At 35.6% G+C, this 27,116-nt stretch overlaps 1 protein-coding gene across 11 annotated transcripts in view; it reads left to right on the top strand.

Annotated features, from left to right (window-relative positions):
• The window catches only part of LOC107982149 (dipeptidase 1), a 662,392-nt gene that overhangs the window by 343,955 nt on the left and 291,321 nt on the right, over positions 1–27,116 (top strand). For all 11 annotated transcript variants that reach the window (XR_004345325.1, XM_032602224.1, XM_031933340.2 and 8 more), the window contains one exon: positions 12,491–12,641. Coding sequence is in view for 10 of the 11 variants with exons in the window: in XM_032602224.1 (XP_032458115.1) it covers positions 12,491–12,641 (151 nt within the window). In the remaining variant the exon portion in view is untranslated. The remainder of the gene's footprint in view (positions 1–12,490; positions 12,642–27,116) is intronic.

Raw genomic sequence — 27,116 nt, 5'->3', positions numbered from 1 at the left:
GAGTTGCATATACACGAACATATAATATCCTTATACAGAGAGAGAGAGAGAGAGAGAGAGAGAGAGAGAGAGAGAGAGAGAGAGAGAGAGAGAAGGATTACTTACTCTCCTGTGAGATGACAGTTATCTCGAATCTTCGCATCTTTCGGAGTAAAAGGCTTCTCGCATATGTGGCATTTACGAGCCCTCGTAAACTCCAGTCTCTGCGCATCAGTCAAATCTTTCATTGCCACTGGATTTTTGTACATATTTTGCACGTCCAGAGCAAGAGCATGGAGATTGCTAACTGGAATGTACGAATGGATTGTATTTGTTGATTTTCACAACTAAAATCAGCATCGTTCGCAGAGTCCAGCCCGATTCTTGCTCCTGAAATTCTTCAGAGTCCGCATCGATACGCTGTACAACATTTGACATAAACCAGTCGTCCAAGTCTGTGCTTGAGTGTATCGACACTGTTTTTGTGTTGAAGTACTTGATATCCGATACCTCTTCACCACTTTTCACATTCACGTATTCGGCAGCCAGCACCGCGTTCACTTTAATATTATGTTCTTTTTCGAGAGTTTTGTTCACTTGCGAAACAGACTGCTGACGCGCATCTTTCAAAAACTTTGATATCTCAAGATGCCTGCGATTCGTGATCACACCCGTTTTTATTCGGTTCTCGAAAGCACTGTCAACGTCATCCCATTTCACGGATGGAACGTTCACTACACCAACACTTGCTCCAACAACTTCAGCGTTGAGTTCATGCTCACGTATCAAAAGTACAGTACTTTTTAGAAGAGCAATAGCAGATTGCAGTTTTTGTCTATCTGCTACTGTCAATCTAGCAGAATATGCAAAGTCACTTGCATTAGCTATTACCGCATCACCAAGATCCAACCATCTTCTTATGTCCTCAGGGCTGGCGTTACCAGCTAACACGCTTAGGTAGCACTACCACAGATGAAGGGATGTCTCCTTGAAGTACTGGTCCATGATGATGATTATACTCAGGAGAGAGAGAGAGAGAGAGAGAGAGAGAGAGAGAGAGAGAGAGAGAGAGAGAGAGAGAGAGAGAGAAGTCTTGATCTCAAGAGAGGTTGAATTACTCAGACTGAATGATTTTTCTCAGCAGGAACCTCGTCTTTTATTGAGATTCGAAGAGAAGTGGGGGTAGACACTGTAGAAGGGGTAATTAGATTTGATTGGTTGCGAATTTTGTGGAAGGGGAAATTCGCCAATATCTGAATTTCATTCGGAGCCGCAGGGGTATATAAGGAGCTCAAAAACTTCTTAAGCTCATTATTCAGTTTTCTTCCATCAACTGAGTTGCTCCAAGATGAAGTACATTGTAGACGTCCAGGGATTCAAGATGCCCAACAACCAGTTCGTCTTCAAGAAGGTGGCCCTGCTACCTATCCAGGATGACTGTCTGCCTACGGTGATGCTCTTCAAGCCTCCGCATCCTTGGGAAGAGCTGCCGCCAAAGTATCAGAGCGAAAACCGTTGGCTCGAGCTGAACTATCACGGAATCCTCTGGAAGTCAGGCCGCATTTGGTACATGCACCTTCCAGGAGTCCTTAACAGCTATCTCAAGGACGCCGAGATTTACGTCAAGGGGTTGGAGAAAACTCAATGGCTTCGTGATATTCTTCCAACTACAATCATCTTCAACTTGGAACACTGGAAGTGCCCTTCGCTCAAGAAATTGCCAATCGAAGATCTTTCCTGCACTCATCACGTTGCATGGATATCTCAACCATCTTGTGCATATCAAAACAGCACTGAGACAGTGGTGGTTTCAACAGAAGAAGATGCAAGATTCCTTAATGTACAATTGATTTAATAAAGCATAATTATGAAAGATTCATGGAGAGGTAAAATATGGTTTTAAACGGGAAGTGCCTCACAGGTAAGGAGCGGGGAGGGGCTCTTTACTATCTTTCATTATCAAAAACTGATTAAAAATAACAAAAAGTTATTTTTAGAACTGCATAAATTACTTGAACGTATTGACAAACTATTTGTAACCATTTAATATAATATTGTATAGAACTGGCACTTAGCGGCAATTTCAGACTGTGTAAAAATTCCAAGTTTTTTCACCAATAAATAGTAAAAATCATCAGAAACACTTCAGACAACTTTTTTCTATTCTATTGAGACCTAACAAAGCTTGGTGTAAAGTTTTATCTTTTTATCTATCATAGATAAAAAGCTATGAAGGAAAATGAGAAAACTCAATTCACCTTACCTCATGTTTTTCAAGAAGTATGATGATGTCGTACGTTGAGAGAACTATGTACCTCAGTGCATTTAGAACAGTTTTATATTGTTCTTTAAACTGAAATACACTTTGGTATACAATTTCAAGTCTATATCTACTACAGAATAGTATATATGACTAAAATGTGATTTTTTTTCTCAACGTATAACACACACACACACACGCACACATCTGCCAGCGGCAATGCCAAGCCCACCGAGCAGCCCAATGGAAGTAGAGAAGCCTCAACTCATCGACATCTCGTCTTCGCCGGAACTCGTCGAAATTTCGTCCTCACCAGAGTCATCGCCGGAGGTCATCAAGATTTCATCCTCTCCGGAGTCATCGCCGGAGATCAAGGTGCTCTGTGAGATTAGGAAGCGACGACGAGATGAGGACTTCTTCGCGCCTTACCATTGTTTCAACTGCCTTCGTCCTGCAGCTCGTAAAAGGCTCTTCTAGGTCTTCTGATCTTATGCTTTAACAATCTGTCTTTTTCAAGACAACAAAACCAATCAGCCCTTTTCAGGGCTACCATATTAATTTAAACGTATGAATTTGATATTTTGTTTCAACAGTTTTAACTCGAAAACTAAATGTCGAATCTTTAAAAAAAAAACATGATTATTGTAAGTTATTACGACTATGTTCCACTTTAATTTTGTCATTTCATGGGGCAGATCTTGAGAAAAACATCAAAAACTGAAAAAAATCTTTTTTCTACGTGACGTGATAACTGGAGTAAAAAGGCATTAATCAAGTTCAAATTTTGGATTTAGTTAGCATTATATAGCACCTTAATTCCTTTTTTGGGCTGTTTATAAAACCAGTTAGTTTCAAAGATATTAAGCTTCAAAATTTTTTTTTCTCACCCTGTATACTCTATATAACTGAAAACTGCATCGCTTAGATCTCAGCTTCAATTTAATGGATTTTAATCTATACCAAGGCTCATTTTTTTCTGTTTTTGTTTTACCAATTTGTTAAAAACAAGATTTTCAGTTACGCATTTGCGTTTTTTATGGCGATTTTTCGATCACTAGTGATTTTAGACACGTTCCACGAACTATCCTAATCATTATAACTCGGAAACTAAATGTTGAACTCGTTTTGGCACGATTATCAGCTAATAATCAGTTGATTGTCATCTGCTTTTTTTCAGTAGGGCAAATACCCTGCTCTGAATAGCTCCGGCTCTCGCTAATTCGCCATGACTCGTATTGCAAACTCCACATTCGGGCAAAAATGCATAGTTTACGCCCTTGGTACATATACTATCATATTTGAAGAATTTGTGAAAATGTTTTTTATAAAATAATTTTGAAATATTACAAAAATATTTTAGGAAATATGTCATGAAATATTTTTGTAATATTTCAAAAATATTTCAGGAAATATTTCATGAATAATGTGTCCTACTTAAATATATATACAGCGACAATGTTTTTGGATATTTGATAAAAGAATATAGTTGGCATTGTAAAAATTATTAAATTAATTTAAAAAGCTAGTAAATAGGAATTTGTTGCATATATATATATATATATATATATATATATATATATATATATATATATATATATATATATATATATATATATATATATATATATATATATGTGGGGGGGAGGTGAGAGGGTGCGTGAGTATATATGTGTGTAAATATATATATATATTACACACATACTTTTTTGGCCCTTTTAACACGAGCCTCAACGTGGCCTACTTTTCACACTAAAAAGAAAATTTTTCGAACTCTAACTAGTGGTATTTCTGATTTTTAAGGGGACACACCACCTTTGAAATTAAAATCAAAATTTTTCATTAAAAATTTATTAATACTTATATATATGAACCAAATTTGTATTACTATTCTTAGACATAATTACCTTTATTTTGATGGTTTTAGACTTTCTATATACCTCTATAATAGCTACGTATAGTGGGGAGTCCATAATTCACTTACCGTAAGATTCCAAAGGAACGAATGGCCCAAATGAGCTCAAACTCTAGGATATTGTTTAAAAGTACATTAGTTATGGTATGATTGAGGGGATTTGGTTTAAATTCCATAGAAAAAAAGTTACATGATAGTTATGTTAAAATTAATCAAAAATTGATTAAAAAATCAGTAATATGCTTATAAAACTTTTTCTCGTCGTACTTTTCTGTAAATTTTAATTTATCGAATAACTCTCTAAATGAGCCGAGTGAGGAAGAAATTGAAAGACCACACAATAAGAGAATTCGTCTATCGAGAGAAGCTCAACTAGAACAAATGTTGGATGGTCTGAAAAGTAAGTTATCTTCTTTACCTCCAAATGATCCATTGATAGTTTCTATTTTGACAATAGCACCTGAATGCTGGACATTACGCGATATTGAATCAGAGTTTAATGTCTCTTTAAGAAGTGCAAAAAAGGCGAGAGATTTGAAAGATGAATTCGGTATCTTAGCGATTCTTGATCCGAAAAAAGGGAAAAGTTTGCCTCAAATTACAATTAAAGAGGTAAACAAATTTTATGAATCTGATATTAACAGAGTTATGCCGAATAAGAAAGATGTAGTTAAAATTAACGAAAACGGTGAAACTCAGTATGTTCCAAAAAGATTGCTACTATGTGATATTAAAGTATTGTATCGAACTTTTAAAGAATAATGTTCACAATTTCCTATCAGCTTTAATAAATTCGCCAAACTACGTCCAAAATGGTGTGTTTTGGCTGGTGAAAGAGGCACGCATAGCGTGTGTGTATGTGTAATACACCAAAATTTGAAGGCCATGCTTGAAGCATCCAAATTGATGATTCTCACGAAGGGATCTGGTGATCCAATAAATGGTTATATCGATTGCTTTTCGTTCATCTTATGCAGAAATCAGAATCCTGCTTGTTTTTTAGGAAGTTGTCAAAAATGTGGTAATTTTTTAAGATTTGAAGAACACGTATATTCTGTATTATACGAAAATAAGATTGAAGAATTAATTTTTAGTGTCTGGCAGTCAACAAATAAATGTACTTTAAAAAGAGAATGTCTTTCGGTGGATGATTTTACGTCTGAATTGTCTTTGAGTTTAAAAAAACTTATACCATATCATTTTATCGCAAAAAATCAATCTAAATATATAAAAGATCAGAAGAACAATTTACAAGAGAACGAAGGGCTTCAGGAGATGGATTATTCTGAAAATTTTGCTTACGTCGTTCAGGATACTGCTCAGCAATTCCATTTTAACAATGATCAGTGTACAATAAATGTTGCAGTACTATATTACAGAGAAGATAATGAAACAAGGTATTGTAGTTTTATATAGCACTTTCTGAATGTACTGCTCATGATCCGGCCGCAGTTTATATTTTACAGGAAAATATTATTTCTGAAATAAAGAAAAGATTCCCAAAAATGAATAAGATTATATACGTCACAGGTGGTGCAAGCAGCACTATAAAAATAGATATCAAATGATGAACTTGGTTAATCATGAGTCAGATTTCCAAATAATGGCGGATTGGCATTTCCATTCTACTGCTCATGGAAAGAGTTCATATGGCGGAGTAGGAGCCGTGTTAAAAAGAGAAGCTACTCGTACCAGCTTGCAGGCCAAAGCTACGGAAGCGATTTTAAATTCAAAACAACTTTATGACTGGGCGAGACAAAAGTTCCAAACAATAACATTCTTTCACTATTCCAAAGAAGATTTCGAAAAAAATTCAAGATCACTAAAGAAAAGATTCTCGGCTGCACCGTCTGTTACAAAAATTACAGAAGGACATGCGTTTTTAGTTAATCCCGACAAAAAAATTACTGTGTTTAGATACTCTAATGCACAAGTCCATTGTCAATAGTACAATATTAATAATTGAATTTAAAATATGTTCAACAACATAATACAAATATACAAAAATAAAAGTAATAATTAAAAAACTTAAAAAAATAAAAAGAAAGCAATGCGGGCTTTGTAATAATGACAGTCTCAACCGTGTAAAACGCAGAGCTTTTATAGTAATCAATAAAAAATTGCACAGTATAAACCATATTATAAGTAATCAGTTACATTATTAAAGTGCACTGAAGTAAAAGTAAAAAAATAAAATTTAGTTTCGTGATCAAATTGAGTGGGCCAAAATTCATAAAAATAGCCTTCGTCAATGATTTCCCTCTAGATGTAAACCTCTCAACTGCGTGAAAAAGCAATTTTGTGGGATGTTTTTTGAGGTTAGGGACGAGCGCTTGAGGTATTGGTAAAAAATACCGTCGGATTTTTGTTCAGCAGCATTAAATACATGAAAATATGTGTGATTTCTGACAGCTTGATCATTTCGTAAAATAGTAATTTTTTAAGGTTAGGGAACGCGTAGCTCCGTCTGGAAACAAAATTTAAATCATTTAAATCATCACTCATAGCTACATATTCGGCTTAGCATATTAAAAGAGCCACATAGACCTGTTTGTACGTTCTCCATGCTATTGTATCTCTGTACAATGTAACTACATAACCACTAGTAGTAAGTGAGTTTTCGCAATCTGCAAAACTCGCGTCTGAGAATGACTCTATTCTTTCACTTATTCCTCTGTAGGTTAATTGCCAACTTGCAAAGTAGGCAATGTACTTAAAGAACCTGGTGACCATTTTCCATTTATTTTTAGTTGAATGATGCTGATGTCTACTTAGCACGTTGACTGCGTAGGCTAAGTCCGGCCTTGTACCTGATACCAGATACATCAGAGAACCAACCACTTCTCTGTATTCACATTGATTTACAACTTACCTGTTTCTTTGCTTGTTCAATACTTGATTGGTTACCACAGGGATTGATTGACTTTTGACCTGTGTGTATCCAAATTTCGTGTATATCTTGGTTATGAACTTAATTTGGTCCAATCTTATGATCCTTCCTTTCCTATTTCTTGGCATGGTAATTTCTATCGTCTGTTAGCAATATGTCGTCGACGTGCAACAGCATTATTATACGACTGTTGTTATCAGTATACACAAACAAACATGTGTCTCTATTGTTTGCTAGAAAGCCTAGTTGCTTAGCAAACTCCTAGAAATACGCATTTCAATTCTTTGGACTTGTTTTCATACCACGCAAGGATTTGTGTAGCTTTCAAACTATTTCAAACCATCTAGTATTTTCATAAATATTTATTTCTTTATTGGGCAGTGAAGAAACGCTGCTTTAACGTCTAGCTACCACAATATATAGTCGTGTTTGTTTGCTATGGCTAGGACTGCTCTTACAGGTGTAAGTCATGATACTGGTGGGCATGTTTCGCAGAGATCGTAAAGGTTAGAATTTTTAAAGCCTCTTATGACGATTCTTGCCCTGTAGTCTGGGTGTTCAGTTTCGTTATCTTTACGTTTGGAGACTCATCTCGATTCCAAAATGTTCAACTTCTTGCCATCCTTGCACGTTCTACTAACTACTTCGTATACTCGGTTCTTCTGAAGAGCTTCTCTTTCTTTGATTATGGCTTCTTGTCATCTATTTGCATCTGACGATACAGCTCCTCGATAAGATTTTGGATTAGGGTTGAGAGATGTTAGCAGTGCATTGACTATATGCACTGAGGCCTCCGATTTTATCCTGATCAACTTCTAAACTCGCAACTTCTTTACTTTGAGTTTGCCTTCTTGTAACAAGTCTATGTATAACTTTGGGGCTGACTTCGTAGTTAATTTTTGAATTTATTAACGTAGCCTGCCTATTTTCTTCGATGTTATCACGACTTCTTCGGATTGAACTGAGTTTTCCTCCTCGAATTCGAATAACCAAGTCTCCTTGTTCGAGGTGTCATTTGTTATTGTCCAATTCTTTATATCTTCGGGTTTGTAGGCATCTTCGAAGACCTTGCTTTCGATAAATTGTACATTTCGGCTTTCGTACACTTTACTGTCTTCTGGTATCAACAGCAGGTAGTCCGCGTCGGTATATTCTACTAACACTGTTTTGTTCGATAGTTTATCAAACTTGGTTTCTTGTTGTTCTTGAACCTTGGTAGATGCCACGCATCCAAATCTTTTAATCTGATTTATGTATATTTTTGACTCTGGGTTAATGATTAATAACGGTGAATTAAAATTGATTAACTTGTAGGATGCCAGGTTATACAGATACACTGCAGCTTTCAATGCCAGATCCCAGGCATTTGCGGGCAGTCTTGAGTCATAGATCAGAGCTCTCGTGATCTTCTGCATTGTCTGATTGTAGCATTCTGCGATGGCGTTCAGCTGTGGTGTGTATGGGCAGACTGTTCTTAGTTCCGCACCATATTTATTCAACACCTCCTTGGTCTTTCCACTGATAAATTCAGTGATACCTTGATCGCAATCTGAGTAACAGAATTTTTCATCTCTTTCGCTTATATTTCTAAGTCGTCAATACACTAAGCAGCGTCTGACTTCTGCTTAACTGGGTAGGCCATCGTAAAATTCCTCAATATCCAGATACATATTTTTCAGAGTCTTTACTTTATTTAGAGACGTTTTTCCTAATCTAATGTGCCACAAGTTTATAGTATTTACCGTGCTTGTCGACTTATCTCTGTTACTGTCATTAGTTTGACTTGTCTGTTCTTAGAAATATAGAGCGGTCAACATTCGTCACCTAATGCTCTTGTCTTTCCAGAGGCGGATGGTCTGGCTCCTTTGAACGTACGTCGCTTATCAACATAGTTTTAAGTTAGTTGATAGTGACCATAGCAGGTTTGTCTGGAGCAGGAAAATTAACCTTCAGGCCAAACTTTATGTGTGATCATACTTTGGCCCTTCAGCTTAAAGTTGTCAACTAATGCGGACTTGCCTGCAGTAAGGAGACTTTTGTGTGCATTCGTGCCCTGATCAGGCTAACATGATCATTCATGTTCGTTTTTCCTTGGTCCTAGACCTAAGGCGTACTCGTGGGCATAAACGTAGTGGCTCCTGTTCTCTTTACGTCGCTACAGTGGCTTATGGGTCCTCTTAACTCTGCCACTCGTTTAACTGTAAAAAATACAAGTGGGCATTATAGTCTGCGGTTGAGAGGATACCCGTACAAGGCTCCCGATTCTTTGTGCACAAGTTTCGGGCTACCCTGAAGTCAGTCAAGGCACCTCCTTAGAGGCTCTTCAACCGGCCTAGTCTTTTCTTGCAGATTGTGTGCCGAAGCACGGCTTCTGCCGTCCTAGACCCACTGAGCACGAGAACAGGTTTGGCAGATCTGTGTGAGGGTCTAGTTTTTATTGAGCGTGGGACATTGACTATCTGTACGTACGCAACTGAAGGTCGTTTCATTGAATTAATTACTTAATTAATTTATTGTAGAGTTCACTTACACACTAGCAGCCCCACCTACGCGGTGTCTGCAAGCAGCGCAACACGCAGGCAGACTTACACTTTATGTGTAAGCGTTCGTTCCTATATGATCGCGTCGTTTTCCTGATATATATGAATCTTTCTTTATTTAATTAATTCAATGATCAAAGTAATTGCTAAGTAAACTTATACGTCAGCAGTCATAACTGCGCGGTGTCTGCTAGCAGCACAGCACGCAGGCAGACTTAAACTAGACAGATAAGCGCGCATTGGCAATATAAATTTGCCGCGCTTACGGAGAGTGGTCACATGACCTGCGCGCCTGCACGTAGCCTGTTCACAGCTGTCGCCTTCTCATACGTATCGATGTTGCTTGCATGGACCGTAGATATTTTTATAACATTTAGGTATATATATATATATATATATATATATATATATATATATATATATATATATATATATATATATATATATATATATATATATATATATATATATATATACATGTATATATATTGGTTTCCCGCCAGCTTTCCTTGTCCTAATGGTCCTAGCTTCTTGTTGAGACGTGTTCGTGACGTTCGCTGGGAAGCGACGCGTCCAGGTCCTTGGCTTCTTCGTTGAGTGTAAATCTTTTTTTTCTTTTCACTGTTACGTATTACTTTTCACTTTCCTGATTCACGCAGTAGTTGCGAGCGGGGCTCATAACCTGTCCAGCCATAACAAAAATGGCTACAATAAAGTTGTTACAACATATAATTTGTTGCCAAATGAATTCAAAGTCCCAGATATTAGCAAACCCAAGCCCTGGTAGAAACACTCAGCATCGGTTGGCGAATCGTTGACCAAATTTGTAATTAAAAAACGTCAAACCGTGGTTAGTTCTTTAATATCGGGTATATTAAAAAAAAAAAAATTTCCAGTAAACATGTTATAATGTAGATGCTTTAACTAATTACCAAAGAATTAAATTATTTATTAGAAATTTAAATGTTCAATTTGAGAAAAAATGCCTTCATTTGATTAACATGTTCACTATCGAAGTTGGTCTATTTTTTACTAGAGAGGCAAAAAACCTAATCGAGAATTGTATCAAGGGGACACAACACTTTTAAACCCTGAAAAAAGATTTAAAAGGGAAAATTATAAAATTAAAGTAAATAATTTTATATCTGTTTAGTCATACTTGGTAATAAAACCTTCAAATTTACCGTGCTAAAATATGAATCACACCTACTTACTTATTGTGGCACTCGATGCAATGTTTTGTGTATTTTTTCACTGTCCGTAGGATTCCAAATGTTTGGCAAAGAGAATACTAGATTTTTCTCTTTTTTTCGCTTATTATGCCACCTTTTAGCGTGTGAAGCATTTTCTACTCATTCAAATTAAAATCCCTGCATTCATATCAAAGTTTGCAAAGTTTCCTCCTAAAATTTTAGTCCAAAAAAACCACGCGTTCACTTAGGATCCTACGGACAGCAAAAAAGTTCACATTTAAATGCATTGAGTGCCACAATAGGTAAGTAGGGGTAATTCACGTTTAAAGTGTCTAAGACTGACACTGCTACGCTCGTGCATACACTGATACAGAGACAGAGATAGTGACGTAGACTTTCTTGTGGCTGATTGTACTTGTGACAACTGCTTCACTATATACCACGTCTCTGGACTAGAGGTGTGCAAGTCAAAAGTCGAGTTTTACATTTGGTTACGACATTACAGTGCAAATAATTAAACCAAAGACATAAGAATATATTATAAGTGTTTAAATTTCAAGTTAACATACGGATTGAACAGATTCAATAGATTACAAAAGCAAAAAAAATGTTGATAGGATGAAAAATCAGCCCAAACAACCAATCGAGTTATTTTTTAGACAAAAACTCGAAAAAGTATTAGAAGCTTTAATTAACATATCACTGTTATGAAACAAGAAAAAACCATAGTATTCGTTAGATATATGTAAGAACTCGACAATCATGGTATTTAAGTAGATTTTTAACATCACAAATTTATTTTGCAATCAAAACAAAAAAAGTTCGAGTTTGACTCGCACATTCCTACTCTGGACCTCTTTGTTGTCTCGTGTGTAGAGCAGGAAGTGCAAATAAACCTCGAGACTCTTGACTCTTGAGATGATTGACAGTTCAAAATAGATGATCGATTTATTCTCAAATGAAATTGTAGAAATATGTGTAAAATTAGTGAAAATTAAAGCGATCGGGCAGAGCTTTGCCCAGTCAGAAAGAACTCGGAAAGAAAAAGGCGCCTCCCCATGGTCACACATGGCTTTTATATGATTCTTGAGTCTGAAAAGGCTATGACGAAGGTTATGTCATTTCGGCCTTTTTTTATTAGGAGGAAGTTGTTCACTCGTACCTTGAGTGTGATGGTCTGATCCCTTTTTCTAAGAGTTAGTTTATAGCTTATGATATTGAATTTGCGTCGATGTGTTAGTTGATTGTCGGCTGTTCCACTGAAAAAGCTCGTAATTTTTTTTAACTTCGTAGTTTTCGGTCGTTTCTGTAGATGTAGTTGTGCGCTGTTATACCGACCGCTGTGACTGAATATAGTACCAACTAATGTAATCCGTCACGGTTCAATAAATAAATAAATAAGCAAATATAAAAAGTGCAAATCGTAATTTTCAGTGTTGCTATTTAACAAATAGTCGTAAGCAATATCAAAAAGCAGTTTACAGTCACTGATAACAGAATCCATAAAGAATGTAGCTTTGTAGCTTTGTAGCTTTTCTTATCTGAATATAAATATAAAATGTCGCAGCGATGAAATTTGCAGTCCATGAAAAGTTCACTAAAAATTAAGCCTCTATCGATCTATCGAAATATATTATGAAAGATTTCAAAAAGAATTCTAAAAACGATGTAAACATACATTTAAATACAATCATAATTTTTTAAATTTTATTCAAGGTCTTATTGAAGCTCATAGAGAAGGCAAGATTGCTAGTCTGATTGGAATTGAAGGTGGACATTCTCTTGGCAATTCTCTCGGAGTATTAAGAACTTTTTACGGACTGGGTGCACGATATCTGACTTTGACACATGCCTGTGATACTTCGTGGTAAGTTGTATATAAACTTTCTTAATATTACTACTCTAATTATTATTAAATGTTGTAACGAGGATATCTGGCAGACGATACGTGCGGTCGCAAAGATGCTTCACATCACCAAGGCTTGGGTTTTTAGCGTTTGGCGCATCCTCAATGAAGGACAAGTGATAGCGAGCGGACGTTGGCCACTGAGTGCAGCGCTATCACTTGTGCAGTGGCCTGCTGATGCCCATCACAAATGTTTGGTGCGCCCGAAGCACCATGCTTTCCTCCGCGTATCTGTGGGTTTACAACAGATCGAGATCATCGGGCTAGAATAAAAAAACACGCTTACGTACAGATGAAAAAAGCTAATATATTGTCTAGAATCTTTGTTACAATAAAAGTGTATAAAGCTCGCGCACGTGGTTGCGAGAGGGACGCGCACGGTTTCGTAGGTGAAGCTGGGTCAAAGACTCCAACTTTTGGCCTTTGACAGCTTTGTCCGGGTCAGATAAATAAATGCTACTCACACGCTCAGCTCTTTAGAAATAGAGGCAGATGCAGTGGCTCTGGAGGCGTTCCTCTAGTCTCTCAGCTCTCCGAAAGTCACTTTTCTGAACCGGGTGCGGATTGTCGGCTCGTGGATAGTTGGCGTTTCTTGTAGCGTAGCTATTAACATAGCCAAAGCAAAATCGAGTATATTCGCGCACCCTCACTCGCCCGCGAGCCTCCGCCGTCAGCGCCGACCACCGACGTCGTCTCCTAATAAAGGCTTGTACATCACGCGACAAACGAAAGCGCTATATATAAATCTCGGAGCTAGTTTTTATCAATAGAAGAACTTAAAACATGTCCATCCGTCCATCTGTCCATCCCGATTTTGTTTGCATTTATTTCACAAAACTTGATGTAATTAATGAATAAAAAACTATTCAACAGTTTAGACAGGTATATATGATAAAAATACACATTCCTACGGAAAATCATTCTCAAGATTTGGTTCAGGTAGATTGAAAGCTGTAAAAACAATGTAGAGAAAAAATTATATTCGGTCTATTTTGTAAAAACATATTTTCCAAAAAATATTGTCAAATTTATTAAATTTCAATTAGTTTCTAGCAATAGAAGAACTTAATGATGTATTTCATAACTCTAAAAAAAATTAACTCTTAAAAAAGTAAAAGGTTAGGCGAGTTTGATATATTCCGCAACAAAATTACAGATATAAAAGAACTGAGATCAATCAAACAAAGTCAAGTTTATTATATTTAATCGTAATGAAGCAAAGAACAACTCTTAAGATAATTACTACGTCACTTGCCATGCCCGTTTCATTGTACTGTGATGTTGCCGTTTTTATAACCGGTTCGGTGACGCAAACAATCAGATTACACTAGTTCTTACGTCGATCTTCGTACCGCGGGCTCTTACATCTACAGAAGGGGACAATGTGTATGTTTAGGAACAGGTGTGCCTGGCTTGACAGAGATGTAGAAATAAAGTTTGTTACACAATGTTTATTCTGAACAACAATAGTCGTATATTCTGCAACCCCCAGGATGGATCAGTCTTGATCTGATTACAAGTTTCCCCGTAATAATTTAACTTTGGAATCGAGACGTGATGTTATTCGATGATAAACAAACTCACAACATAAACATGATAATACCCGATTACTGGTTTGACGAACAAATAACGAGCCCAAAATGGCGTCGGCGTCGCCATCAAAGGACGCGGCGTCCGTCAAGATGGCGTTTGGTTGTTAGATTTGCCCCCTGGGAATCGCTGGTAATCACTCGCTCGTTGTCACCTTTTCCCCAGTGCGAATATTTGATGAAATGCGCGAAAATCTCGCAAAACGTCGCGAAAACCACCGCAATAAGGAACGTTTCCGTGGCGATACGAACCGCGATTATTCGTAAGGCGAAACCGCGATTTCTACTCGTTGGGAGAATAACGTTACAGCCGCTTGATCGGCGACGACGCCGCGGAAGCATTATATGGGAAATTCGTGTTGTTGGACTTTAAAGACCAACGGCTTCTCGACTTAGTATTCTCCTAAATGCTGGATCGTTTATCGATTCTACAGCGGCTTAATAATTCCTCTTGTTCGAGGCTGGATCGGTTGATGATCAACAGATATGCTACGCAATTAATCGACGATTTCTGGATCGCTTAGCGATCAACAGAGGCTTGAACAATTCTCCGAGTACGGTGCTGGATTGATGAGCAATCGACAGCGGCTAAAAGATTTATAGCAATGGCGAGATCCGGTTTGATCGACCGCGTCTCAACGCACCGAAACGAGTATTCACTCGTTCTTGACACACGTAATTTCGTTCCGCGTCGCGTACCTCAACCAATACATACCCCGTACAATAATTAATGGCCCTCGTGCCGAATATGCAAGGACATACTTAATCGTCTTCTTCAACTTCAACTTCCTTCTACTGCTCGGCGACTTCCTCTATCTCTCTCTGAATCCTCGGGAATATGGTAAGTGGTAGCAAGCTGTCGAGACAATTCTGAACGAGAAGGAAGTCTCGTTCACCCTAAGAGTCCTGCGCGTTCCCGGAAAGCCCAAATCCGCGCCCTCTATATTAATTGCCGACGGCGCGACACCGCCGGCGTCAACCGCACGGACACTCCCTTCCCTCAGCGTCTAACGAGCAAGAGAGATACAGCGCGAACACGTCATATCGTCCTGACGCGTTATCTAGTGCTGAAGTTACATTTACGTCATCATGCAGTCGCGTTGCACGGGACTCCCACTAGCGCACGGGACCGCGGTGCCATGGCTCGGTTAGTGGTGCGCGCTAGTGGTGTATGCGCGCTCCCCCCACTAGTCCTACCGATTCCGCGATGGAACTTGGCTTCGCGCGCGAGTCCCTGTCTCCGCTCTCTCTCTCTCTCTCTCTCTCTCTCTCTCTCTCTCTCTCTCTCTCTCTCTCTCTCTCTCTCTCTCTCTCTCTCTCTCGGTTGCTCTCGCTCCCTCTCTCAATCGCCCCGCCGAGCTACCGCGGTGCGCTCACAAATGCGCGGCCGCGATGCGCACTCGTCATTCCGCCTCGTGTCGCGTTCCGCGCTCATCCAGAATTCGCTTCCTTGTGTCGCGACGCGACTCCTGGTGCGTACAGGAGCAGGTGCGTATCGGCTGCGTCGGTACAGCGGTACCCGACAACACCTGACGGACCGCGGCGGCGCTCCTGTAAGGGCATAGTCGCCTGCCAAGCCTGCAGGGGAGCCACCGTTGCTCCATGCGGTTGGCAGGTGAGTTTATCTTCCTCGACGTGACGACAATCAATGTTATTGTTCCTCTGCTGCATGATAAATTGTGCTCGCATGACAATCCAGTGCTCGTGTACACGTGTAGCCGAGCAGGCTACACGTCGCAGTACTTATAGTGTTTGTATGACGTTCTAATATATATAAAAAGAAAATTTAGTTGTTCACCAATAAACAAAATGAAACGGACATGGCAAGTGACGTAGTAATTATCTTGAGAGTTGTTCTTCGCTTCATTACGATTAAATATAATAAACTTGACTTTGTTTGATTGATCTCAGTTCTTTTCTATCTGTAATTTTGTTGCGGAATATATCAAACTCGCCTAACCTCTCACTTTTTTTAAGAGTTAATTTTTTTAGAGATTTCAATCCTTTTTTTTAAATTGTTTAGAGTATTTCATATTCAAAGTCGTAAAAATAACATATAATTATTATTATATTAATTATTTCTACACCTAGACACCAAAAACCACGGTGCGAACTACCCAGACCTCGTCATCGGCCACCCTGTACACCTAGACGCCGCCCTTAAATGATTTTTACACCTACACACCAAAAACCACGGAGCGCACCACCTAGATCTCGTCATCAGCCATCTTGTACATCTAGACACCGCCCTTGAATAATTTGTACACCTAGACACCAAAAACCACGGGGCTAACTGCCTAGACGTCGTTATCGACCACCCTATACCTCTAGACACCTTCCTCGAATGATTTTTTACACCTAGACACAAAAAATCACGGAGCGCGCCACCTAGACCTTGTCATCGGCTACCCTGGCAAGCTAGTTACTCTTACAGCTCCGGAACACAGAGTATGCACTGGCAACATCTCAATTCAAAATATCGTAATATATTATTATATTTTCTTGAGAAAGCAATTCTCATCTGTATATAGCTTTGCGGCTAACTTCACAGTCCTAACACTTCTTGCGACTAACTTAACGGTCCTTTCACATTTCTGGCTGAAGAATAAAAACGTAATTTTAGCATTTGTGGATTATACACTTACATACTATAAAAATAAGCAGCCTTTTCGCTAATATTTTTGTTGGAAATCATAGTTTAGCTCAGAAAACATACTAATAAGCCAAAAAATCTTACGAACAGTAACAATAAGCATTTTTTTCTGTATCATGAAAAATCTGAACACCAATATAGAAGTAAATAGTGTCACGGGCGCCGCGGCTTCGTCTGCTTCTCAAACTCGCCTTCGTGGCGCTACCGCGTCAATTGATGAAAAAATTTTAACGTTATAGACAGGTACATATGATAAAAATATAAATTCCTACCAAAAACTTATTTCAGGATTTGGTCCAGTTCGATTGGAAGCTGTAAAAACAATTTAGAATAAAATTATTCTTGTGTTATTTTATAAAAACTCGTATAAAACAAAATTAAATCTATTTTACAGTAGAAATGTTCTTTGAACATAAATTATTTAGATTACCGAAAAAGAAAAATGTAAATGTTGTAAAGTTTCGATTAGTTTTTAGCAATTGAAGAACTTTAAAAATAACTGTCTTTTTGTCTGTCGGTCAGACTGGATTTTTTTTGCATTTATTCCACATAACTGATATATTTTATGAAAAAAAAACTATTTAATGTTATAGACAGGTACATATGATCAAAATATAAATACCTACTAAAATACATTTCTAAAATTTGGTCTAGGTAGATTGGAAGCTATGAAAACAATTTAAACTAGCGTACCACACGCAGCCCAAGGGATGCTGTGGCTTGCCTGCCTTGCATCGCAAAGCGCAAAGCGATGCAAGGCATGCTAAACGCTTCGCGCACTTGCGTTTTGCATATAAGGCACGACTGGACCGCACTTTGCGCTTGCACCGTACAAATGTCGGCGTTGTTACCGAGTTGCTCCAGTAACCAATTCGTATGCCTTAAGGGGACGTATACACATTAAATAGTCAAAAAATGAAAAATTAAATTTTTTGTTTATATTATTCCTAAACTGTTTAAAAATTGAATGAAACTATTAAATATATTCCGGTATAATGTATGAAACATAAAAACATGCTTATATGTGCCATATTATTAGATACGACATTTCTTCGAAGGCCAAAATTCAGAATTTTCATTTTTCAGCTACCGCAGACTTACTTAAGATTTGGGCTTTAAAGGGCACTTTTACACTTATATATATGCTTTTAACACGTATAGTTCCCAGGTCTTACAAAAAATATTATTTAAAAACGTTGTCTGGATATTAACAAAAAATTTGTTACTTTTTAAAGCGTTTAAAGAATTTTTGTTGATTATTTTCAGAAAACTTTTTTAAATAATATTTTTCTGTAAAACCCCATATTTATCTGGAAACGATATGTGTTTGAAGCATATCTATTAGTATAAAAGTGCCTTTCGAAGCCCAAATCTTAAGTCTGCGGTAGCTGAAAAATGGAAATTCTGATTTTGGCCTTTGAAGAAATGTCATACCTGATAATATGGCACATATAAGCATGTTTTTATGTTTCATATATTATACCGGAATATATTTAATAGTTTCATTCAATTTTTAAACAGTTTAGGAATAATATAAACAAAAAATTGAGTTTTTCACTTTTTGACAATTTAAGGTGTATCCATCCCCTTAAAAGAATTAATCTAACGAAACCTATTACTGCCGTTGGGGAGTGTTGCACTCGGTTCTAGTACCGAGTTGGTTAACTCAATAACCCAAGTAAAGATGGTGGGTGAGTCAACTGAAAAACCTAAATGGAAAAAACAGGGCGCTTCGTGCCTTGCTATTTTCGTTTCGGTTGTTCAGTTGACTTACCCAACATCTTTTCGTAGATTATTGGGTTGAGTGGTTAGGGTAAAGTAGGGTTCTGGTAAACTAATACATTGTAGTTGTATTTATTCGTGGAAGTAGTTGCTATGAATGAATGAAACGATAGAGATTATCTTGTGGTATTTATGCGGAAAGTTGAAAATTTTTAATAAAATGCAAAAAATTGCGTAATACAGCGTAATTATTAATTTCTGAAAATTGATAATGTATTTGGAAAGTTGTTTTCGACAATCTGTTCGGATTCTAAAGGTTTATGATTATTTAAAGATTTATAATAAAGTTATAATTTGCACAGATAAATGTTTTGATTTAAATTTATATAAAATTTATATTAATATACATACATTGATAACCTTGCAGGTTTCTGGTATCTAGAGTCTATTCGGCTAAAGCAATCATACTCTTTGTATGGCGACTCTGGTAAAAGGGGTCAACATTTGGTCCAGAAACCTGCACTTTGTCCAGAAAATTGCATTGTATACTAAAAATCGAACCAGAAACCTGCTGTTTGCAAATTTATAATTAATAAAAATAGAAAGTATTTGTAAAATTTAATCAATGTAACAACGTTGGATGTTTCTTATCTTCAATGTGTTGTACTGTATGGTTACAGCATGGGATATGAAGTTGTTTTTTGTTGAATTTAATTCTAATGTGGGAATTAAAATTGTGATGCAGTACATTCATCGATCTTTCAATATTTGGCAATTGCAAGCAGACAGAAAATTCAAATTGATTGATACAAGTTGATATTTATGACATGTTGTTTGATAATATTGATAGAGTAGTAATGGTTCGCATACCTTATTTATAGTTTGGCGAAGTTCAGTGATATAAGTGTTTTTTTTTATCTCTTCATTGACCGAAGTCCGATGGTGAAAGCAGCAAAGTACAGAAGATTCTTCGTAATATTGCCCTGTGCCCTTCTGAAAAAAAGCAGATGACAATTAGCTGATTATTAACTGATAATCACCTGATAATCTGCTGATACTCGTGCCCAAAATTTAGCTGATTATCAGGTGATATCAGCTTAATATTTTTATTTAAGCTGATAGATACAAATATGCGTTTATATATATAAGATAAAATGCTAATGATAATCAGCTGATTAATAGGTGATGATCATTAAACATTTTTAACCTTTAGTATATTTTTTCGAAGTTGTTTTAAATTAATAAAATTTATCAAATTCACATAATGAGGGGCAATACGGTTTTACCATTCAGATGATAACATCAAAACACTGGCTATGAGCTGCAAAATTTTAATTTTTTTATAATTTGATTGGCACGATTATCAGCAGATTATCAGCTAATAATCAGTTGATTATCACGTGCTTTTTTCAGTAGGGTGGGTTGAATTCAAATCGATTGTTTATTTTCCTGTTTGATTTAATATTGTGATCTATATAGAAAAAAAAATATTTTTAGATTTGAAAAAAAAAAATTTTTTCTCATGCAATTTGTTTAAAGGTATTTACTTATTATTTATGGTGATAGTACGTCTTGTACAAAACATTTATTGAAAACGTATTATTTGACCATTATTTGGATTTTCAAATTAATTAAGATGTATAGACCGTACTAGATAGTAGGACGGGCTGTGCGAGTCTTACAAATAATTATTTATTCGCGAGAACTAGCCTTCGGCTCAAGAGCCTGTACTGTTACTAAAGTTACACGCGGACTGTGGAATTGAGGATGTCCCGCGCTGCTAGTCTGCGCGGACGCGTATTTGCGTGCGGACGGTATTCTGTCCTAGACTGCCTTTGGCGGACGTGTGAGTGTCCACTGTACTTACGGTCGTTGCAGGCAAGTCGCTTGTGACACTTCGGTGTCCTGCGGACTCCGAGTTATGTCCGCTTAACTCGTCTCGTGTGTAGATGCTGATGGTTAGTCCACAGGTAAAGTACTCTTACCTGCACGTCTTGACTGCGAAGCTGATTTGAATTTATTTGTTTTGATTGAGGTTTAGTTATTATTATGAATTTAGTATAGAAGGGTTTTATTTATATTGACTAGGAATTTAGCGCACGCGTTGCGCGCGACATGATTTCAGTTTTGGATATGAATGTATATTAATCATGAAAACAGGAAATTTTCAATGCGTAGATAATTTAAAACAATAGGGACAATATATATAATTATATTTAAATATATCACGTATTAAATCTTGTGGTTGTAATTCTGTATAAAAAATAATGTAACAAAATACTCATTACAGCCTTTAATTGTAAAAGTAAAACAAATTGTAAGCATATTTATTAAAATGTTTCTAATGACAAAAAAATTTGTCTTAATGTAAATCATAGATATAATTCTTGATATACGTAATTTTTTACTTCTACGCCTTGTCTTTATTTTTCAAGATATATTTTAACAGAATCCCAAGATCTGACTCTGGACATAGCTACATAAAGCTGACCGTGAAAAACATTTGCTCGCAGGTCTATAGTAATTTTTTTAAATATTTGACCTGTGACTTATTGATGGTCATTGCAAAAGCTATTTTTACAGGAAATTGTTTTCTTTTAAATGTAAAAGGATAGTAATTTTCACAGTACAATGTAATTCGGTTTATGAAAACGATACGTCCAGCTTTGTTGCCAGTTAAAATTATACATTTCAATAAATGATTAGAAAAATGTATTATTCTCAATCGTGTACCATTACATAGATCTTCATTAATACTTATATTTCTAATAAGCATTACAATACAATGTTTTCTTAAGCGCAACTCATAAGGAGACTTGTTGGATTCAGGGAATTCAAGTATTCTGGCAAAAGTACTTCATCTAATTCACCATTATTACAATTTTCCGTACTGTCGATAGCCGTATATACATGTTCACTCATTACATCCAATAGGTTTGTAACTTGTTTGTTAATTTCATCAACATCAATATTTCAGGCTGAAAATATGGCACATAAACTCATATCTTCATATCTTTTTTCCCTGATCAATTTACCAAATGAATAATAAGCAATGTCAGTATTCCCATCCAGAATGCAATGTTCAGGCAGATCAATGTTGTCATTTAAATCGTTTATTGTTCCATTACCAACCGTGTTTCACATCTAGTTCCTCTAATTTTAATTGGAAGAAGTTGTCGAAAATCTCCTCCTAGTATAAAAATTTTTCCTCCGAATGGCAAATCATTGTTCATAATATGTTGCAAAGTTCGATTTGCAATTTCTAAAGCATATCTTGGTGCCATTGGAGCTTCGTCCCAGATAAACACATTCGAATTTTTTAAAAAGAGCCCTTCTTTTGATTGTGTTTTAATATTTGAAGATGAATCGTGATACATAGGAACTGGTAAGCCAAACGTTTTATGTACTGTCTTTCCACGAGGAAGTAATGTGGCAACAATGCCAGTAAATGCCATTGTACATACTTTAATATTTTTTGATGATAGTACATGGTACAGAGTAGTGTAAATATATGTTTTTCCAGGTCCACCTGGACCATCAATATATATGCAATTATTTCTTTTGTTCATTATTTAAGTTCTTATACTGCTGTTGACCAAGTTCTGCCATTTGTGGCAAACTTACTTCCTCAATTTCATTTGCTCCATCGTAGGAAAATCACTTAAAGTTCTATCTTCCATATTTAATAAATTATTAATATGTGCATAAGCTTTCTGGTGACTTATAGTTAATTCATTCGTTCGTGAAAAATCTTCAGATATAGAGTCTTTGAATTTATTTCATAATTCTTCAGGGTGAATAGGTTGGCAATGGATCAAAATACGAACAAATAATCGGCGAAGTTGCACAGGCATCATCCACACGATTGCTTCTTCCATGGCTCTAATCCATTCATCATCATCTTCTATAAGACCCAAAGCTAAACATGCCGCTGTAAATGTTGGGTATATGATACCATCAACAGTTTTCAAGAAATCAAAACTTGTAGCACCTTTAACATGCAGCAATAATAGACGCAAATGAAATAGTTCTACTTGAGTTGGATTAACTGAATACATACGTCCAATGAAATTAAAACTTTGTTTTCAGACTTGCCAACTTGAAACCAATAAACCATCAATCTTACATTTTTTATAAACAAATTTGCTTGGAATATCTGTATAATAATACTGTCTTGCGTCTGGATTTTCTAAATTTAATTTAAAATAATTTAATAACATGCTACTTAAAGAACCTAAATTTGGTTCTGTAATATTTCTGACATTTATCATAACAGTATGTTGATACGGTAAATGTAATGGTAATCTTATTATAGCATGACTTTTATCTTGTAATATTTTACTTAATATTCGGTAACATGCTTCAACAGGTTCAACGTACCTAGCATCCAGAAAATCTCGGATTTCATCGTGGTTCATTGAGGTACCTTCATTAGATTCGCCAATTGTTACAGTGGCAGCGTCATGACCTTTATAAATATATTTATATAAATATTTAATGGATTTAATACTCGTAACTACTTCAACATTAATATGGCAGTCAAATTTTTCTAATAAAACAGGACAATATGGTACGACCCATCTGTTATCGACTTCGTTACCATTAGCCTGCTTATGTAAAATCCCAGTATTTTCCCTGCGATAATTAGTATAACCATTTCCATCCATATTTGTCTCGTTTACAAATTTTTAGGAAATTTTTTGGAACACTTTCCATCTACCCAACACCAACTACCACATGGACCATGTATCATATTTTTCAAAACAATTTCTTGCAATCTAGGATTTTGTGCATTAGGAATTTCAGCAGAAATATATTTATAAACAATCTCTGAAGTGGTTATCTTAGAACCATAAGCTAAAGTTATCAATAAGTGCATGTGGGGTAGACCTCACTTTTGAAATTCAATTACATATACATATGCTGCAACTTCGCCGAAAAATTTATTTTTGATAACAAAATCTAATAAGCGTTCTTTCTTTAAATGAAATACCCGAGCTACAGTATCTGGTCTATCAGAAACCTGTTGATGAGGTAAAAGATTTTCTATTATCTCTGGCCATTTGGCATTACATGTCATTGTAAGGAATATATCAGGTTTACCTTTTCGATTAATTAAGGCTATTGCATCTTGATAACACTGTTGCATGTGTCGAGGTGAACCAATGAATGTTGATGGAAGAATTATTGCTTTACCAACTTGTCCACCAATATCATTATCCGAATTTTGCAAGTAATCATGTAACCCTTGATATGTATCTGCCTTAATTTCTTTTTGATGGTTTTTGACATATGTATGTTTTTGACTATCCTTTTCAATTTTGACATAAGCATCGACAACATACTGTTGAAATAAACGGCGTCCCAAAAAAAAGGATTGAATTCAGTTTGTCTAATAGCTAATTTATATCTTGTATAAGCTAAACGTGTCATACGTGGATTATTACCACCATCGTTATTTTTATTTGAACACTGTAAATTTTGATGCCATCCTTGATTGCCGTAAGGATAGAATAATGAATAAATAAATTCATGGTTCTACATTTGGGTCCATTGTACTTACATATTGTAAAGATTTTGTATTTTTGTTCCGAATAGTTACGTAAGATTCTGGAATTTCGCCATCAGCTGTTGTAGAAAAAATCGCAGCTAATTCATTGGTTCGTTGAAAATTGTATCTTCTTGCATCAGTTCCTGGTTTTAACGAAAATAATTGTAATTCTGGTACTGTTTCATCAGAGTTTATTGAGAGTTTGTTGTTTATTTATTTCTTGTTTCATCATTTCGTATGATTTAGCAAAGATATTATTTTCTCTTATTACCTTATCTAAAAATTCTAATGTTTCATACTGAAGATCAGAATTTTGTTCCATTCATGAAAGTATAGCCTCTAGTGGGTCAACAATGAAAAGTTGGCCGTAAGCTGGACTCTCATTTTGTCCTGGATATAAGGCAGTGTTAATCTGATAATATACTTGCCCTTGAATTTTAAAACAATATGGCCTCGAATATCTTGAAGCAAAATTAACTAAGTTAGCATTGAAAGAAGCAAAGGACAATGAAAAAAAAACCCGTTTAGCGAATGAAATTTAAATTTGGAGGTTATGAGCGTTCCTCTTATTCTCATTCTATTCTTAACATATAGCCCGTTTTTGTGATCAAAATGATAAATATGTTTAAAAAAAAAACAATAAAAAAGATTCATTTTATTATAACTAATTTATTAACTGAATCACTGTCAAATTCACTTTCACTAGAACTGTTACTGTGGTCTAAATAATGAATATGATATGAAGCAATGTTTTCATTTGGATAATCTTTTTCCATATATAAGTTTTTTTCTTGATCTTCCGAAAATTAATTATAACTTTCTAGCTTTACCTAATGCAAAAAGAAACAATACGGCTATGTTCACAACAGACGCTACGCACACTTGGCTACACCATGCACTATTCACATAGACAGGAGCGGCTACTACACACGCGCGCATGCACGTATACGGATTTCGCGTTCACGAATTACTGCCAAGTTTTATTCGAATTTGCGACGAACAATTCGTTTTCATAACTGGCGATCTCTTAATTGACTGAGTAGTTCAACTAGTCAATTTTCTACCACAGCTATATATAAGCCTATCAATTATGGCCGTTTTTTGGTCATTTTCATTGTCATATATATAGTTGATCGTAAAATAAAAATGTTAATCTAAATTTTTGAAATAAAAGTAAAAGAAAAAAGCTTTAATTTGAGCCCTAAGTGGTCGAAATTGACCGCTTGGATCAAAAGTTATACAAATTTGTATAAAAGAGAAAAATCGCTGATTTTTATACAAAATCTTACTTTTCGCGATTTTTTACTATTTTCAAGCCTAGACAACTTTTGACCTAGGCAATCATTCCTTACCTACCAGCCCTCAAATTAAAGCTCTCTTTAGATACATCGATCTTAAAGGAAAGGTACCCAACCCGAACTCACCGATTTTGATGATTTTCATATATGTTGTAGAACATAAAAAAATAAGAGACACGTATTTTTTTTTATCGGCTAATTTTCACTTTTAAGGGGTAAAAACCTCCCCTAAAGTTAACCCCCAAAAAGCGTTTTTTTTAAATATCTCGGCTTAAAATTAATATTTTTCAATGAAACAAATTGGAGGTTATTTCTTACAAAAAGAGCAAGTATTTCATGGTGATTTGAAGAGTAAGGGTAGCATCCCCTATTTTTTAGGGGTTGAAAACATATATTTTTTGGCATAATTTTATAATAAAAATGTTTAAACCGACTAAAAAAAATTGGAAAAAATGTTTTAACATCCTTAATAACAAAATTTAGTTGACGTCTTTCGGTGTTTTCATAAATATTATCCCTAAGGGGGTAAACCACCCCTAACACAAAATAACTGTAAATATGTAATTCAATACATAATATTTCGTAGAAAGTTTGTATATAGAGGTTTTCGAGGTCGCTGATTACAAATCTGTTATTATCAGATTTTGAAAATTCAAAATGGCGGATCCAATATGGCGGACGGAAATATCGAAAAAAAATTTTATATAATAAAAAAGTTTTAAACGACTAAAAAATTTGGAAAAAATTTGTAAACATCTATAATAAACAAATTAAGTTTTTCAGTTTTTTCATAGATACTTCCCCTTAGGGGGGTAAACCACCCCTAACACAAAATAACTATAAGTATACTTCAATCCATAATATTTTGTAGAAGGTTTGTATATAGAGGTTTTCGAGGTCGCTGATTACAAATCTGTATCAGATTTTGAAAATTCAAAATGGCGGATCCAATATGGTGGACGGAAATGTCGAAAAAAAATTTTAACTTTCAAAAAAACTTGTTTACAAATGTGTGATCTTTGTAGCCTGTACATGTGAACTAAAGAGCCTTAAACCCTAAACCCCTAAAGAACAAATAGGCTAAATGGTTGTGCATTTTAACCAAACGACTCCAAACCCCTAACCTCCAGACAAGCCGAAGGCCTATGCTTTACCGTAGACACGAGTATAGACATATTACCGATATTTTATTCTATCATTTTGTATGTAACAAATAACGTCTCGTTTTATGTTTCAATCAAAGATTATTTATTTTTCTGCTTTTATAAATTAGCATAATTTCAAAAGTAATTTCATAAATTATAAAGTATTTCATAAATTGCATAATTATATAATTTTATAAATTCAAAAAGTCCACACTTTTTTGCAAATGAAAAAACATAGGTTAATAAAATTAGTTTATCAAACTCTTTTGCGTTTTGTAATAAAATTTAATGTTGTCAAACTTGGGAGTTTTTCATTGTTACAATTATTTCGTAAGCCAAACGTTTTTTAGATGAATTCTCGAAGTAATGATTATTGTATCTATAGTAAAATATTTACTGTCTGGAATTCCATAATAATACTATTTGATACGATTTAATGAATTTATCAAAAAATCTAAATTTAATAATAAATATTATT

The sequence above is a fragment of the Nasonia vitripennis genome, unplaced genomic scaffold (assembly GCF_009193385.2).
Source record: "Nasonia vitripennis strain AsymCx unplaced genomic scaffold, Nvit_psr_1.1 unplaced0148, whole genome shotgun sequence".
Lineage (NCBI taxonomy): Eukaryota > Metazoa > Arthropoda > Insecta > Hymenoptera > Pteromalidae > Nasonia > Nasonia vitripennis.
Note: the sequence above shows the minus strand (reverse complement) of the source record. Positions and strands in the feature narration are given on the sequence as shown.